The 14713-nt window shown below is 41.0% G+C and overlaps 1 protein-coding gene across 1 annotated transcript; it reads left to right on the forward strand.

Annotated features, from left to right (window-relative positions):
• The first annotated feature begins 273 nt into the window (after positions 1 to 273).
• Positions 274 to 10504, forward strand: LOC138955423 (actin-related protein 2/3 complex subunit 1A-like). Its single transcript, XM_070327037.1, has 4 exons — positions 274 to 401; positions 839 to 990; positions 1380 to 1485; positions 10323 to 10504. The coding sequence occupies exons 1-4, from the start codon at positions 335 to 337 to the stop codon at positions 10502 to 10504; spliced, it is 507 nt and encodes a 168-aa protein (XP_070183138.1). The 5' UTR covers positions 274 to 334.
• The last annotated feature ends 4209 nt before the right edge of the window (positions 10505 to 14713 follow it).

Here is a 14713-nt window from a genome sequence, read left to right on the forward strand (position 1 = left end):
TGAACAAGTGTATCATGTGGCACACAGATAAAAATTACAATGCTGAAAAGGGGCCTGCAAAATCGTAATGTTTGAGTAAATAACTCATTAACTGTCTGATGAGAATATCCAGGCCATTTTTTTTTTAATTTTTTTTTTTAGAAATGAAGGTCTTCCACCATATTTGCTAATTTGTTAAGCATTGTCAGTCTGTTAAACAGTGTTGTTTAAGTAATTAACTTCTCACTTGTCACTCTGGCACATTTATTAGAATTAGGTGTTTTTTTTAAATGTATAGTAATAATATGGTATTGATGGATTGTGATGATACATCATCTTTTTGACTTACAGAACGATGTCTGAAAAACATAACTTTGGGATCAAGCCCGTGACTTGCCATGCAGTCAGTGGGGACAAGAATGGTAAGCATTCAGACATTAAACCAGAAGATACGTTCTTTGTCTGCCTCATATTTGTCTTTGTTTGATGATGCTCCTGGTTGTGATGGCAGTTCTGATTGTGGTCTATGTGTGCATATCAAATCATACATGCACAGTGTACATGTATATTTGAAGGTATTTCAAGTTGGAAACCTCTTGGACAGCAAGCAATTGAACAACTTTGGGTATAAATTATTTTGAAAAAGATTTTTAATTTACACATTGAAGCTGTGTGGACTGAAATTATCACTATTAGTTTTCTTTGGTAATCTTCATTTTTTTGTTATGGACAAAGACAATTTTGCAAAATCATCTACAGTAAAACACAGCTAGTTGCGTGCATTTGTGGTCAGAAATGTTTATAGATCTATGTAACTGTCCTTGAGATTGATGTCTGCTTTTTTATGGGGTGCCTTCAGGTATGGCTTTGTCTCTGAATGACCATGAGGTGAAGATCTACAAGAAGAGTGGTGGCAAGTGGCAGGAGACGGAGACCCTTGACGAGCACGGTCAGCGAGTCAGTGGCATTGACTGGGCGCCCAAGTCCAACCGCATCGTCACGTGTGGTGCTGTAAGTAGGATTTTGTCTACTAGTGCTAGTTACCAGTAACAGACATATGTTCAATCTAGAGATGGCAGCGGTTTCACATTTAGTATGCATAGTAGTGTGATCTGGATTTAAAATCAACATAGAATAATGTTGGTTCTCTTTTTATTTATTTTCACTCCAAAAACACAATTATTGCTTTGCCCTTTTAAATTTTTTCCCATTAGGATGTTTTCCATTTCCTTTTTATTTGTGTATGTGTGTGTGTTTGGATAATTTTGTTCAGAATCACAGGTGCAGTCGCTTTCAGGACTGTCTTGACTTAGTATTGGTAAATTAAATTAATGGGCAAGTTTCTTTTGAAACTCAATGTGTTCAAATACATGCTTACACTTCCTGATGCCTTGTTTCAGGATCGTAATGCGTACGTGTGGACGCTCCAGGATGGAAAGTGGAAGCCCCATCTTGTGATACTGAGAATCAACCGTGCTGCTACCTGTGTCCAGTGGTCGCCTCAAGGTACATTTGAAATGTTAACTGACGCTCAGGCTTATATTGTTGCATGTGCTTTATTGTAATTACTACTTGGGTAAAATATGCACTGTAATTTCAAGGAGCAAACCAGGATGTCATTTGCTGTGCAAAAGTGGTGTGTTTGTCATCTTGATATGCAGAGTGCTGTTGAGCCCCTATTGAACGGACATGATTATTGCATCTCAATCAGTAAATGGTCACTTGTGTATTCAGACCTGAAAATTATTTCACGCAGTAGACATTAATATGAATGTTGACAGTGCGTTTATAAGAGAAAAGGGGCTTACCAATACAATCAAAGGCAATCTTTATCTTTAAAAAAAATTGCTTTAACTTGTAGAACTTAGTGCCCCGCACACACTCACACACACACCCCCCCCACCCCCTCCCCCCAAGGAACAGTAAAAAAAAAAACCAGTCGCGTAAGGCGAAAATACAACATTTAGTCAAGCTCAGTCGAACTCACAGAATGAAACTGAACGCACTGCATTTTTCCCGCAAGACCGTATACTTGTAGCATCATCTGTCCACCGCTTGTTCTGAGCGTGTTTTTAATCCAAACATATATCTATATGTTTTTGGAATCAGGAACCGACAAGGAATAAGATGAAAGTGTTTTTAAAGGTACTGAACTTGTCAAATCCAGGTGCACGGAGCCCCTGGGGCTTTTAGTCATACCTCAGGCAGCTATCCGTTAGAAGAACTACCAAGTTTCATTGACTTGCACCCAAAGAGTCCAGAACTGCGATTTTTTTACGAATTAATTTCGTACTCGGACCCGGCTGGTCTTGACCTATTTTTGGATCTAAATTTAGATCAGGTAGATCACCACATCATGTACAAAAAGACACGTCACTAGCAAACTGTGTCACTGTCAGACATCATCATGAGTTTGTGTAAAACAAAATGGAGGCCGGAATCACTCAGTTGAATCGAACTCCGACCAAACACCACGTAATAATTCAGTCAGTCAAAGTCAAGTCAATTCAGTCAGTCAAACAGTTTATTTACCAAAATGCAAAGCACAGGATTTTGTTATGGTGTATGCATAAAACTTCACACTCCTTCCACACGCATATATCATAATAAATATGTACAGATAAAGTGTTCAATTTCACTGGGCCTATTTACGTGTGTATACCAACCAGACAGTTCAAAACTAGGTTAATTTATGCACTCGCGTGAACAAGAAACTGTCGAGCTTCACAGATGTCGTCGTTGGGTAGTTTTGGGTTTGTTTTACTACCATATGAGGATTTTTGAACTGTAAATGCACTCAGCTGCAACAAAAACGCAAAACGAATGCTGTGAGCTGCATTGTGCCTTTAAACAATCATAAACAGAATAAAATAAGAAAATAAGTGAAAATGAAACTACGATTTTTTTTCTATGAGTAACGTTTTCTTTTTGCGGTTTTGTTGTTGTTCTATTTCGGTGAAAATAAAGTTCAAAGAAGTTCAAGAACAATGATATAACACAAAGCTGACCCCAGCAGAAACAGGTTAAGTCACACGGAGGAGATCGAATAGCTATCGCGTAACACACACCCTCGCTAAGGTGTAAAAGTTTCCTCAGACAGAGTGCCAAGTTGCCCAGATCAAAGCTATCACGCTGGAATATCAATACCTATCGCCACAGCAGTTGTCGGGTAGGCTGATATCAGGGTGCACGGGGGCAGATATGAGTAGATATTTATCCGCTCAAATAAGACTCCTGTGGTTGGCGATAGAGGCATTTGTCGTACCAAAAAGGAGTGTGTGTGTGTGTGTGTGTGTGTGTGTGTGTGTGTGTGTGTGTGTGTGTGTGTGCGTGTGTGTGTTTGTTTGTGTGTTTGTGTGTGTATGCGTGTGTGTGTGTGTGTGTGTGTGTGTGTCCTCACACTGCTGCCTTTGTACATTGACTGACATGCACACGGAACAGTCGACTGGCACATCAAAACGAAAAAAATGAAAAAGAAAATCAATAACCCACACCTATTTGTAAAGTGAAAACTACTACAACACATATATCTCCTTGTAAAGTGGGAGCTAGTTTCTCAAAAGCACATCGTCGAGTAATGTTTTATTTATATCCTTGACATTCGTGCCTTGGACACTCCCGCCAATCGAGCATTGGGCGCGGACAATTCCCACAGACTATGTCAGTATGTCGAGAAATATACATTCCGGACATTTTGGTTCAGGATAAATCACTGGTCAGGTCTGATTTAAAAAAAAAAGTGAATGGTTGCCTGTAATCCTACTAACACTACACCAACCACCGACTCCCCCCCCCCCTCCCCCCCAAAAAAAAGAAGAAAAAAAAAAAAGAAAAAAGAAGAAAAACAAGTCGCGTAAGGCGAAAATACAATATTTAGTCAAGTAGCTGTCGAACTCACAGAACACGTGGAATTGACAAGAAGAGCGGGGTATTCGTTGCGCTGAGAAGGATAGCACGCTTTTCTGTACCTCTCTTTGTTTTAACTTTCTGAGCGTGTTTTTAATCCAAACATATCATATCTATATATTTTTGGAATCAGGAACCGACAAGGAATAAGATGAAAGTGTTTTTAAATTGATTTGGACAATTTAATTTTGATAATAATTTTTATATATTTAATTTTCAGAGCTTGTTTTTACTCCGAATATAACATATTTATATGTTTTTGGAATCAGCAAATGATGGAGAATAAGATAAACGTAAATTTGGATCGTTTTATAAATTTTTATTTTTTTTTACAATTTTCAGATTTTTAATGACCAAAGTCATTAATTAATTTTTAAGCCACCAAGCTGAAATGCAATACCGAACCCCGGGCTTCGTCGAAGAGTACTTGACCAAAATTTCAACCAATTTGGTTGAAAAATGAGGGCGTGACAGTGCCGCCTCAACTTTCACGAAAAGCCGGATGTGACGTCATCAAAGACATTTATCAAAACAATGAAAAAAACGTTCGGGGATTTCATACCCAGGAACTCTCATGTCAAATTTCATAAAGATCGGTCCAGTAGTTTAGTCTGAATCGCTCTACACACACACACACACAGACACACACACGCACACACGCACATACACCACGACCCTCGTTTCGATTCCCCCTCGATGTTAAAATATTTAGTCAAAACTTGACTAAATATAAAAAGAAGAAAAAATACACACAAAAAGACACAAAACAAGTCGCGTAAGGCGAAAATACAATATTTAGTCAAGTAGCTGTCGAACTCACAGAATGAAACTGAACGCAAAGCCATTTTTCAGCAAGACCGTATACTCGTAGCATCGTCAGTCCACCGCTCATGGCAAAGGCAGTGAAATTGACAAGAAGAGCGGGGTAGTAGTTGCGCTAAGAAGGATAGCACGCTTTTCTGTACCTCTCTTTGTTTTAACTTTCTGAGCGTGTTTTTAATCCAAACATATCATATCTATATGTTTTTGGAATCAGGAACCGACAAGGAATAAGATGAAAGTGTTTTTAAATTGATTTCGACAATTTAATTTTGATAATAATTTTTATATATTTAATTTTCAGAGCTTGTTTTTAATCCGAATATAACATATTTATATGTTTTTGGAATGAGCAAATGATGGAGAATAAGATAAACGTAAATTTGGATCGTTTTATAAATTTTTATTTTTTTTTACAATTTTTCGATTTTTAATGACCAAAGTCATTAATTAATTTTTAAGCCACCAAGCTGAAATGCAATACCGAACCCCGGGCTTCGTCGAAGATTACTTGACCAAAATTTCAACCAATTTGGTTGAAAAATGAGGGCGTGACAGTGCCGCCTCAACTTTCACGAAAAGCCGGATATGACGTCATCAAAGACATTTATCAAAAAAAAGAAAAAAACGTATGGGGATTTCATACCCAGGAACTCTCATGTCAAATTTCATAAAGATCGGTCCAGTAGTTTGGTCTGAATCGCTCTACACACACACACAGACACACACACACACACACACACACACACACACACACACACACATACACCACGACCCTCGTCTCGATTCCCCCCTCTACGTTAAAATATTTAGTCAAAACTTGACTAAATATAAACAAGTCGCGTAAGGCGAAAATACAATATTTAGTCAAGTAGCTGTCGAACTCACAGAATGAAACTGAACGCAATGCAACGCAGCAAGACCGTATACTCGTGGTCCACCGCTCACGGCATAGGCAGTGAAATTGACAAGAAGAGCGGGGTAGTGGTTACGCTATGCTGCATAGCACGCTTTTCTGTACCTCTCTTCGTTTTAACTTTCTGAGCGTGTTTTTAATCCAAACATATCATATCTATATATTTTTGGAATCAGGAACCGACAAGGAATAAGATGAAAGTGTTTTTAAATTGATTTCGAAAAAAAAATTTTGATAATAATTTTTATATATTTAATTTTCAGAGCTTGTTTTTAATCCGAATATAACATATTTATATGTTTTTGGAATCAGCAAATGATGGAGAATAAGATAAACGTAAATTTGGATCGTTTTATAAATTTTTAATTTTTTTTACAATTTTCAGATTTTTAATGACCAAAGTCATTAATTAATTTTTAAGCCACCAAGCTGAAATGCAATACCGAACCCCGGGCTTCGTCGAAGATTACTTGACCAAAATTTCAACCAATTTGGTTGAAAAATGAGGGCGTGACAGTGCCGCCTCAACTTTCACGAAAAGCCGGATATGACGTCATCAAAGACATTTATCAAAAAAATGAAAAAAACGTTCGGGGATTTCATACCCAGGAACTCTCATGTCAAATTTCATAAAGATCGGTCCAGTAGTTTAGTCTGAATCGCTCTACACACACACACACACAGACACACACACACACGCACACACGCACATACACCACGACCCTCGTTTCGATTCCCCCTCGATGTTAAAATATTTAGTCAAAACTTGACTAAATATATAAAGACAAGTCGCGTAAGGCGAAAATACAATATTTAGTCAAGTAGCTGCCCTTTTTCAGCAAGACCGTATACTCGTAGCATCGTCAGTCCACCGCTCATGGCAAAGGCAGTGAAATTGACAAGAAGAGCGGGGTAGTAGTTGCGCTAAGAAGGATAGCACGCTTTTCTGTACCTCTCTTTGTTTTAACTTTCTGAGCGTGTTTTTAATCCAAACATATCATATCTATATGTTTTTGGAATCAGGAACCGACAAGGAATAAGATGAAAGTGTTTTTAAATTGATTTCGAAAAAAAAAATTTGATAATAATTTTTATATATTTAATTTTCAGAGCTTGTTTTTAATCCGAATATAACATATTTATATGTTTTTGGAATCAGCAAATGATGGAGAATAAGATAAACGTAAATTTGGATCGTTTTATAAATTTTTATTTTTTTTTACAATTTTCCGATTTTTAATGACCAAAGTCATAAATTAATTTTTAAGCCACCAAGCTGAAATGCAATACCGAACCCCGGGCTTCGTCGAAGATTACTTGACCAAAATTTCAACCAATTTGGTTGAAAAATGAGGGCGTGACAGTGCCGCCTCAACTTTCACGAAAAGCCGGATATGACGTCATCAAAGACATTTATCAAAAAAATGAAAAAAACGTTCGGGGATTTCATACCCAGGAACTCTCATGTCAAATTTCATAAAGATCGGTCCAGTAGTTTAGTCTGAATCGCTCTACACACACACACAGACACACACACAGACACACACACAGACACACGCACATACACCATACCCTCGTTTCGATTCCCCCTCGATGTTAAAATATTTAGTCAAAACTTGACTAAATATAACAAGTCGCGTAAGGCGAAAATACAATATTTAGTCAAGTAGCTGAGGCTCACAGAATGAAACTGAACGCAACGCAACGCAGCAAGACCGTATACTCGTAGCATCGTCACTCCACCGCCCGTGGCAAAGGCAGTGCCCGTGGAATTGACAAGAAGAGCGGGATATTCGTTGCGCTGAGAAGGATAGCACGCTTTTCTGTACCTCTCTTCGTTTTAACTTTCTGAGCGTGTTTTTAATCCAAACATATCATATCTATATGTTTTTGGAATCAGGAACCGACAAGGAATAAGATGAAAGTGTTTTTAAAACGATTTCGAAAAAAAATTTTTGATAATAATTTTTATATATTTAATTTTCAGAGCTTGTATTTAATCCGAATATAACATATTTATATGTTTTTGGAATCAGCAAATGATGGAGAATAAGATAAACGTAAATTTGGATCGTTTTATAAATTTTTAATTTTTTTTACAATTTTCCGATTTTTAATGACCAAAGTCATTAATTAATTTTTAAGCCACCAAGCTGAAATGCAATACCGAATCCCGGGCTTCGTCGAAGATTACTTGACCAAAATTTCAACCAATTTGGTTGAAAAATGAGGGCGTGACAGTGCCGCCTCAACTTTCACGAAAAGCCGGATATGACGTCATCAAAGACATTTATCAAAAAAATGAAAAAAACGTATGGGGATTTCATACCCAGGAACTCTCATGTCAAATTTCATAAAGATCAGTCCAGTAGTTTAGTCTGAATCGCTCTACACACACACACACACACACACGCACAGACAGACAGACAGACAGACAGACACACATACACCATACCCTCGTTTCGATTCCCCCTCGATGTTAAAATATTTAGTCAAAACTTGACTAAATATAAAAAAACAAGTCGCGTAAGGCGAAAATACAATATTTAGTCAAGTAGCTGTCGAACTCACAGAATGAAACTGAACGCAATGCCATTTTACTCGTAGCATCGTCAGGCCACCGCTCATGGCAAAGGCAGTGAAATTGACAAGAAGAGCGGGGTAGTAGTTGCGCTAAGAAGGATAGCACGCTTTTCTGTACCTCTCTTTGTTTTAACTTTCTGAGCCTGTTTTTAATCCAAACATATCATATCTATATGTTTTTGGAATCAGGAACCGACAAGGAATAAGATGAAAGTGTTTTTAAATTGATTTGGACAATTTAATTTTGATAATAATTTTTATATATTTAATTTTCAGAGCTTGTTTTTAATCCGAATATAACATATTTATATGTTTTTGGAATGAGCAAATGATGGAGAATAAGATAAACGTAAATTTGGATCGTTTTATAAATTTTTTTGTTTTTTTTACAATTTTCCGATTTTTAATGACCAAAGTCATTAATTAATTTTTAAGCCACCAAGCTGAAATGCAATACCGAACCCCGGGCTTCGTCGAAGATTACTTGACCAAAATTTGAACCAATTTGGTTGAAAAATGAGGGCGTGACAGTGCCGCCTCAACTTTCACGAAAAGCCGGATATGACGTCATCAAAGACATTTATCAAAAAAATGAAAAAAACTTTCGGGGATTTCATACCCAGGAACTCTCATGTCAAATTTCATAAAGATCGGTCCAGTAGTTTAGTCTGAATCGCTCTACACACACACACACACACACACACACGCACGCACACACGCACACACGCACGCACATACACCACGACCCTCGTTTCGATTCCCCCTCGATGTTAAAATATTTAGTCAAAACTTGACTAAATATAAAAAGAAGAAGAAAAAACAAACAAACAAACAACCCAAAACAACAAAATCAAAAACAAACAAGAAATTCCTCCGAGGTAGGAAAAACACCCCCGTCCTTACCATTCTCACTGCCACCAACTGAGAAGGTTATTTCCCTTTGACCATTAATATGTCCCTCTATAAGTCCTTGTAGAATCTTAATCCACCAATAACTCCCTAACCGTGTGTTTGACTGGTCCCAATTTTTGTAAGGACCGTCTCAGGAATGTATAGAACCTGTTCACCAAGTTTGGTGACGATCGGTCCGTTCATTCTTGAGATCTATATGCGAACACAAACACACAAACAAACAAACACATCGACCGAATCCTACACACCCCGATACCGGGGGTGTAAATACAAAACAAAAACGCGTGGTGCTGCAGTCACATGCTTGTGTTTCGAAGCGGCAGCCTGGTTGCCCAGAGTGGCTTGGGAGCTGACTTCAATGGGCAATAAGAAAACAAAAATCTCCTTCCCCCAAAAAACGATCGTATGTGAATTATGTGCTGACATCTACGTCAGTTTGCAAAGCAATCCAATAAAAAAAATTTTAAACTCCCGTTCTGCATAGGGAAGCAGGCATGGAATCTGCAGTGTTAAACTAGATGGACGCACCAATTCCATGCAAAAGCCCGGACGAATCTGTTTTAGTTTTTGCGATCGATTACTATCAATCGATAGAAAACTACAAAAGTCTCCTTTACAATCGCCTTTGCCCCACAGACCAGTCATCGAAACAGCTCACGTCACATTTTTGTATGTGAACAAGTGGATGTACTCACTTACCCTATGTAAAAGCCCAGACGAATCTGTTTTTAGTTTTTGTGATCCATGTCCCTTTCAATCGTTAGAAAACTACAAAAGTCTCCCATACACTTGCCATTCTTCCAAAGACCAGTCATCGGAAAAGCTCTCGCCATGCAACACTGGCTTTTCTTTTTACGGGGATTTCTTTGGCCTATCGATTCTCGGGAGGTGCCGCAATAGAGCAGACAGTAAAAGCTTTTAGTGTTAAACAGGCGACTGGCCTGCAGGTGACCTAATTCTCTTGCTGACTGGAGTAACAACGAACACACTTACCAGTGAACGAATTGGTCCATATAATGGTCCATATATTCTACAGCATTATGCATGCGGTTCAGGTCCGCATAATTAAAGAAGTGCTGCAGAATAGAAATAAGCTTAACCGAAGGCTAGCACTTGTGGAGACAATCCAATGGGCAGACAGCGCAAAACAAAACATATTCTAAGAGTATACTTGTGTATACGAATGGAAAACGACTCCATTCCGAAGGTGGCACTTCGATGGACCCCAGAAGGAAAGAGGAAGCGGGGAAGACCCAAGCAGACTTGGAGACGTACAGTGGAGGGGGAATCAAAGGACCTCAACCACTCCTGGGCGACCCTGGAAAGGCTTACAAGAGACAGACAAAAGTGGAGGTCCTTTGTCGCTGCCCTACACGCCACCAGGCGTGAAAGGCACTGGATGGATGGATACTTGTGAATTAGTTTTGAGCTTACGAGTACTGCCACTCCTCCTCGGGCATTTGGGAAACCCTTTTGAACAGAATTGAAGGATCCAAGACATATCCTGTTTCCAAAACCGTTCACTTTGTATTCTTCTTCAGGGGAACTTGAACCCAATGACTCAAGGGGACTGCGTGACGCAAGTAGTGGCGACCAGACGAGAATGATTTATTTCCGTTATTAACATTGTCATGTGGCTTTCTGTGGGGGAAATATTGCTGGTTTCATTGGGTCAATGTTGTAACGCAATAGTGGAACAGATGTTTTTTGCTCCCATGACATTGCTTAAACTGCTGAAAGAGTCGGCGTCGTAAGATTCTGAAATAAAAGTGTGTGTGTGTGTGTGTGTGTGTGTGTGTGTGTGTGTGTGTGTGTGTGTGTGTGTGTGTGTGTGTGTGTGTGTGTAGGTGTGAGTGTGTGACGGTGTGTGTGTGTGTGTGTGTGTGTGTTCGTGTGTGTGTGTGTGTGTGTGTGTGTGTGTTTGTGTGTGTGTGTGCGTGTGTGTTCGTGATGATGTGGTGAGCGATGTGGTGAGCAGTTTAAAAATAGAGATCGGAGGGGGGTGGGGGGGGGGGGGGTTGGAGTGGGGTGGTAGAGGATTAGACATTTAGCAACTTATCAAGCACATTTTCTCTATCTCTGCGCCTTATGGACTTTCCTGATTCCGAAACACACCTCGGCACACCCAGTAAAACGTCAGTACAGTATATAGCGTTGGAAATCAAACAGAAGGGAGAGGCACCCGTTTAGCATTGTGTATGGCTTTGTCACGATCGGGTGACAGAGACCAAGAAAGTGTCACTCAGTGGAGTGCCTGTTCTTGGTCGTGTATGATAGAAAGCGCCTGTGCGTGATATTGGGTTACAGCAGAGTTTGCTGACGGTGCTCTACGAGCACGGATGTTTTGTATCGCACGAGTTTTACAGTGGAGGTTTCTGCTGTCATAGCTAGGGCTGACGGTTTTTCGCTGACAGCGCACACGGGATTTTCACGGATTGAGTTTCTCGTGTCTTTTTCTGCTTGGGAGGCAGAATTGTGTATAGCTGGACTGGGTTTTGGGACAAGGTCAGTCACGTGTATTTGGCTAGGTGGTCTGTCAGAGACTCAAGGACGGCACACTTGACACCCAGCGGCAGAAGGGGAAGGATCGTATACACAGTTTCTAGAGTATGATGGTTTTTCACCGAGTATTATATTCGGCACTCTAGGGGAACTTCCACTAGTTTTTCCTTTCTCCCTGCCACGTATTTTGCTGAGGACAAGTCGTCAATTTTCCTTCGTCGGCGATGGCTTTCGCATAAGGATTCGACAAGGGGTTCTGGACGGTTTTGGTCACTGTTGACGAACAGAGGCTGGTCCAGGGAGGAAGCGGACTTTGCTTCCATTGAGAGTACAATCATAGGCTTTTGAGGTAATAAATCATTATTTAACGCTGTTGATGAGTCTGTGTTGTGGAATGAAATACTCTCTGTTGTTCTTTCCAGGTTAGCGCATAATTTACTCTCTGTGACGCTAAAATACTAATCTGTATATGGTTTTTGCAGATAGGGAGAGAAGGACGGAAAATGACTGTTTTGTTGTTGTAAAAAGTCCATTTTGTGCAGGCCCACGTGCTCGATGAGATATTTAAAGATGACATGTTTTAAGGTGGTGGGTGAGGGGTAGCTGACATGTTTAGTGCACCGATGCTTTCTGTTTGCAGCCTTCGTTTCGTTTCGCTTCGTTCGCCTCGCTTCGTTACGTTCCTGTAACATCTGCACGGCTGACTCTGGCGGGAACTGTTGAGGCTACGCTAACCAGGAGACCGGCTAACCAGGAGACCGGCTAACCAGCGGACCGGCTAACCGGCAGCGGACCGGCTAACCAGCGAACCGACTAACCAGCATACCGGCTAAGCAGCAGCAGCAGAGATAAAGCTAAGTGCACCATGTCGTACGCACCCCGTTGACCACCGTTGTCTTTTCGTATCTATGATTTCATTGGAGTAGTGACAACGTGGGGTGTGTGACACCTGCACGAACTAGGGCTTTTCGGACAGAACATTCTCATTTAACTATATTTACACGGGTTCAGCGTGTTCCTATAATTTTCTACATACTACTGGCATTTTGTCAGTGAACACTGGTTTTTTACGTGTTGAGAACGTAAAAGGAACATATTTTGAGTGAAGGCTCGAGGGAGGTGGAGAGTTTATACATAAACAGGCGTCTGAAACTTATACTTTTGTTGACTCTATTTAATTGTATGACTGCGAGAGTGGATCGTGGTGTGGTTAGTTAATTAGTAGTAATTAACCGGTTCATAATCACCTTGAGTGATATATTGAAACGTGACACATGGGGGCCAAGCCGGGATTTACTCAGTTAATTTCTGACTGATAAAGACCCACCAATTAAGGATAACTAAGAGCAGATAATCTCGTCAGTGCTCGACTTATTTTCTGCTTGGTGCTACCCTTTTTTGTATAGTTTTGATCATATACCACACCTTAAGCGATTCACATCTTGCAGGAAATGTAAATTGTAATTTGTGAGTTATTGTATGCGCTAACTGTGATTACTTCCCTTTCCTTTGTTTGTGAATCTTTGTTGTTGTACGTTCAGAGTTTTCCGTTGCAGAGAGCTGAGCGGGGTTAACGGATTTGTTGTTCGTTTTACTCAGTTTTCTCTACATTGTTGTTTCGCATTCTGTAACAGGTTACATTTCTACCGTCTTGTTTTACTTGGATTTTTCTCCATATTTTGACTTTGTTGGAATTTTGGGGGGGAAGGGTCCGAGGACTTCTGTCCTAACCAAGGCTGTGGGAGACACTCTGTTTCACCGCAAAAAGCAGCCGATAAAGTAGGCCACGGCTGTGGGAAACACTTTGTTTCACCGCAAAAAGCAGCCATAAAGTAGGCTACGCGATTTGTTCTACACCGTTTGGATTTTTCTTCTGCATTTTCTGGTTGCTGGATTTTTGTATCCACCGCTTTCATCACCGCGTGTTCTAGCTATAGCTGCGTTAGACTTATTTTGGTAATAAAGCTTTGCTAAAACTAACCATGGCTACAGGGGGATCTCCTACGAGGAGAATAACTTTCGAGACTCCTGGGAGCGAGCAACCGACTGAGCGAGACGCACGCGTTAGAGCCCGAAGCGTTCTAAAACGCTTAGAAGTAGAACGGAAGGAAGAATTTGAGCGACTGACAAGAAAAGAAGAACGTGACCGACAGGACAAGAAGGACGAACTTGACAGACAAGAAAGGGAACGACAGGCAGAACGACAGGCTGAACGAGACAGACAGGAAAGGAAAGAAGAACGTGACAGACAGGAAAAGAAAGACGAACTTGACAGACAAGAAAGGGAACGACAGGCAGAACGAGACAGACAGGAAAGGAAAGACGAACTTGACAGACAAGAAAGAGAACGAGACAGACAAGAAAAGAAAGACGAGCTTGAGAGACAGGAACGACAGGCCGAGCGTGACAGACAGGAACGGAAAGAGAAAGAGCAGGCGGATCGCGATCTCCAGCTAGAGCTAGCTAGGCTACAGGCCGAGAAGGGTACGCTTACTCAGGCTAGCGCGCCGACGTTTGTTGCCGACCGTACGAGACTGCCGACGTTCGACGATGACAAGGACGAGCTCGACGATTTTTTACGCCGGTTTGAGCGCATTGCATCTGACCAGAAGTGGGAAGAGGCCACGTGGGCTAGCCGCCTTAGCACCTGCTTAAAAGGACGCGCATTACAGCTCTACAATGCTTTGGATGACGACGAGGCGAGAGACTATCAGGCACTTAAGAAGGCGTTACTCCAGCGCTTTAACCTGACTGCTGAAGCCTACAGACGACGTCTGCGTAACAGCAAGAGACTGAGCGGCGAGCTGAGTCATCAGTTTGTGGCACGCCTTAATCTCTACCTGCGGCGCTGGGTGGAGATGGCCGAAAAGGACTGGACCGTCAACGACCTTGCCGACCTCATTGTCATGGAACAACTGATGTCCAGCCTGCGACCTGAGGTGGTGACCTTCGTGCAGGAACACCAGCCAAAGACTACTCAGGAGGCAGCCGACTGGATCAGAGTGCACGAGGACGCCCAGGCGATCTCCGGCAAATCTTCAGGCTCACGGCCAGGAAAATCGGGAAATTCGGGTTCTTCAGGACCCAAGGACGGGA

This window comes from Littorina saxatilis, unplaced genomic scaffold (assembly GCF_037325665.1).
Source record: "Littorina saxatilis isolate snail1 unplaced genomic scaffold, US_GU_Lsax_2.0 scaffold_906, whole genome shotgun sequence".
NCBI classification, from domain to species: Eukaryota; Metazoa; Mollusca; class Gastropoda; order Littorinimorpha; family Littorinidae; genus Littorina; species Littorina saxatilis.

Bases quoted from the DNA above. Each gene is read 5' to 3' on its own strand.
- LOC138955423 (XM_070327037.1), top strand. From the start codon at position 335: ATGTCTGAAAAACATAACTTTGGGATCAAGCCCGTGACTTGCCATGCA. The intron at 402-838 runs GTAAGCATTCAG...GGGTGCCTTCAG, and splicing joins AGTCAGTGGGGACAAGAATG to GTATGGCTTTGTCTCTGAAT. The intron at 1,486-10,322 runs GTACATTTGAAA...TCCATTCCGAAG, and splicing joins TGTCCAGTGGTCGCCTCAAG to GTGGCACTTCGATGGACCCC.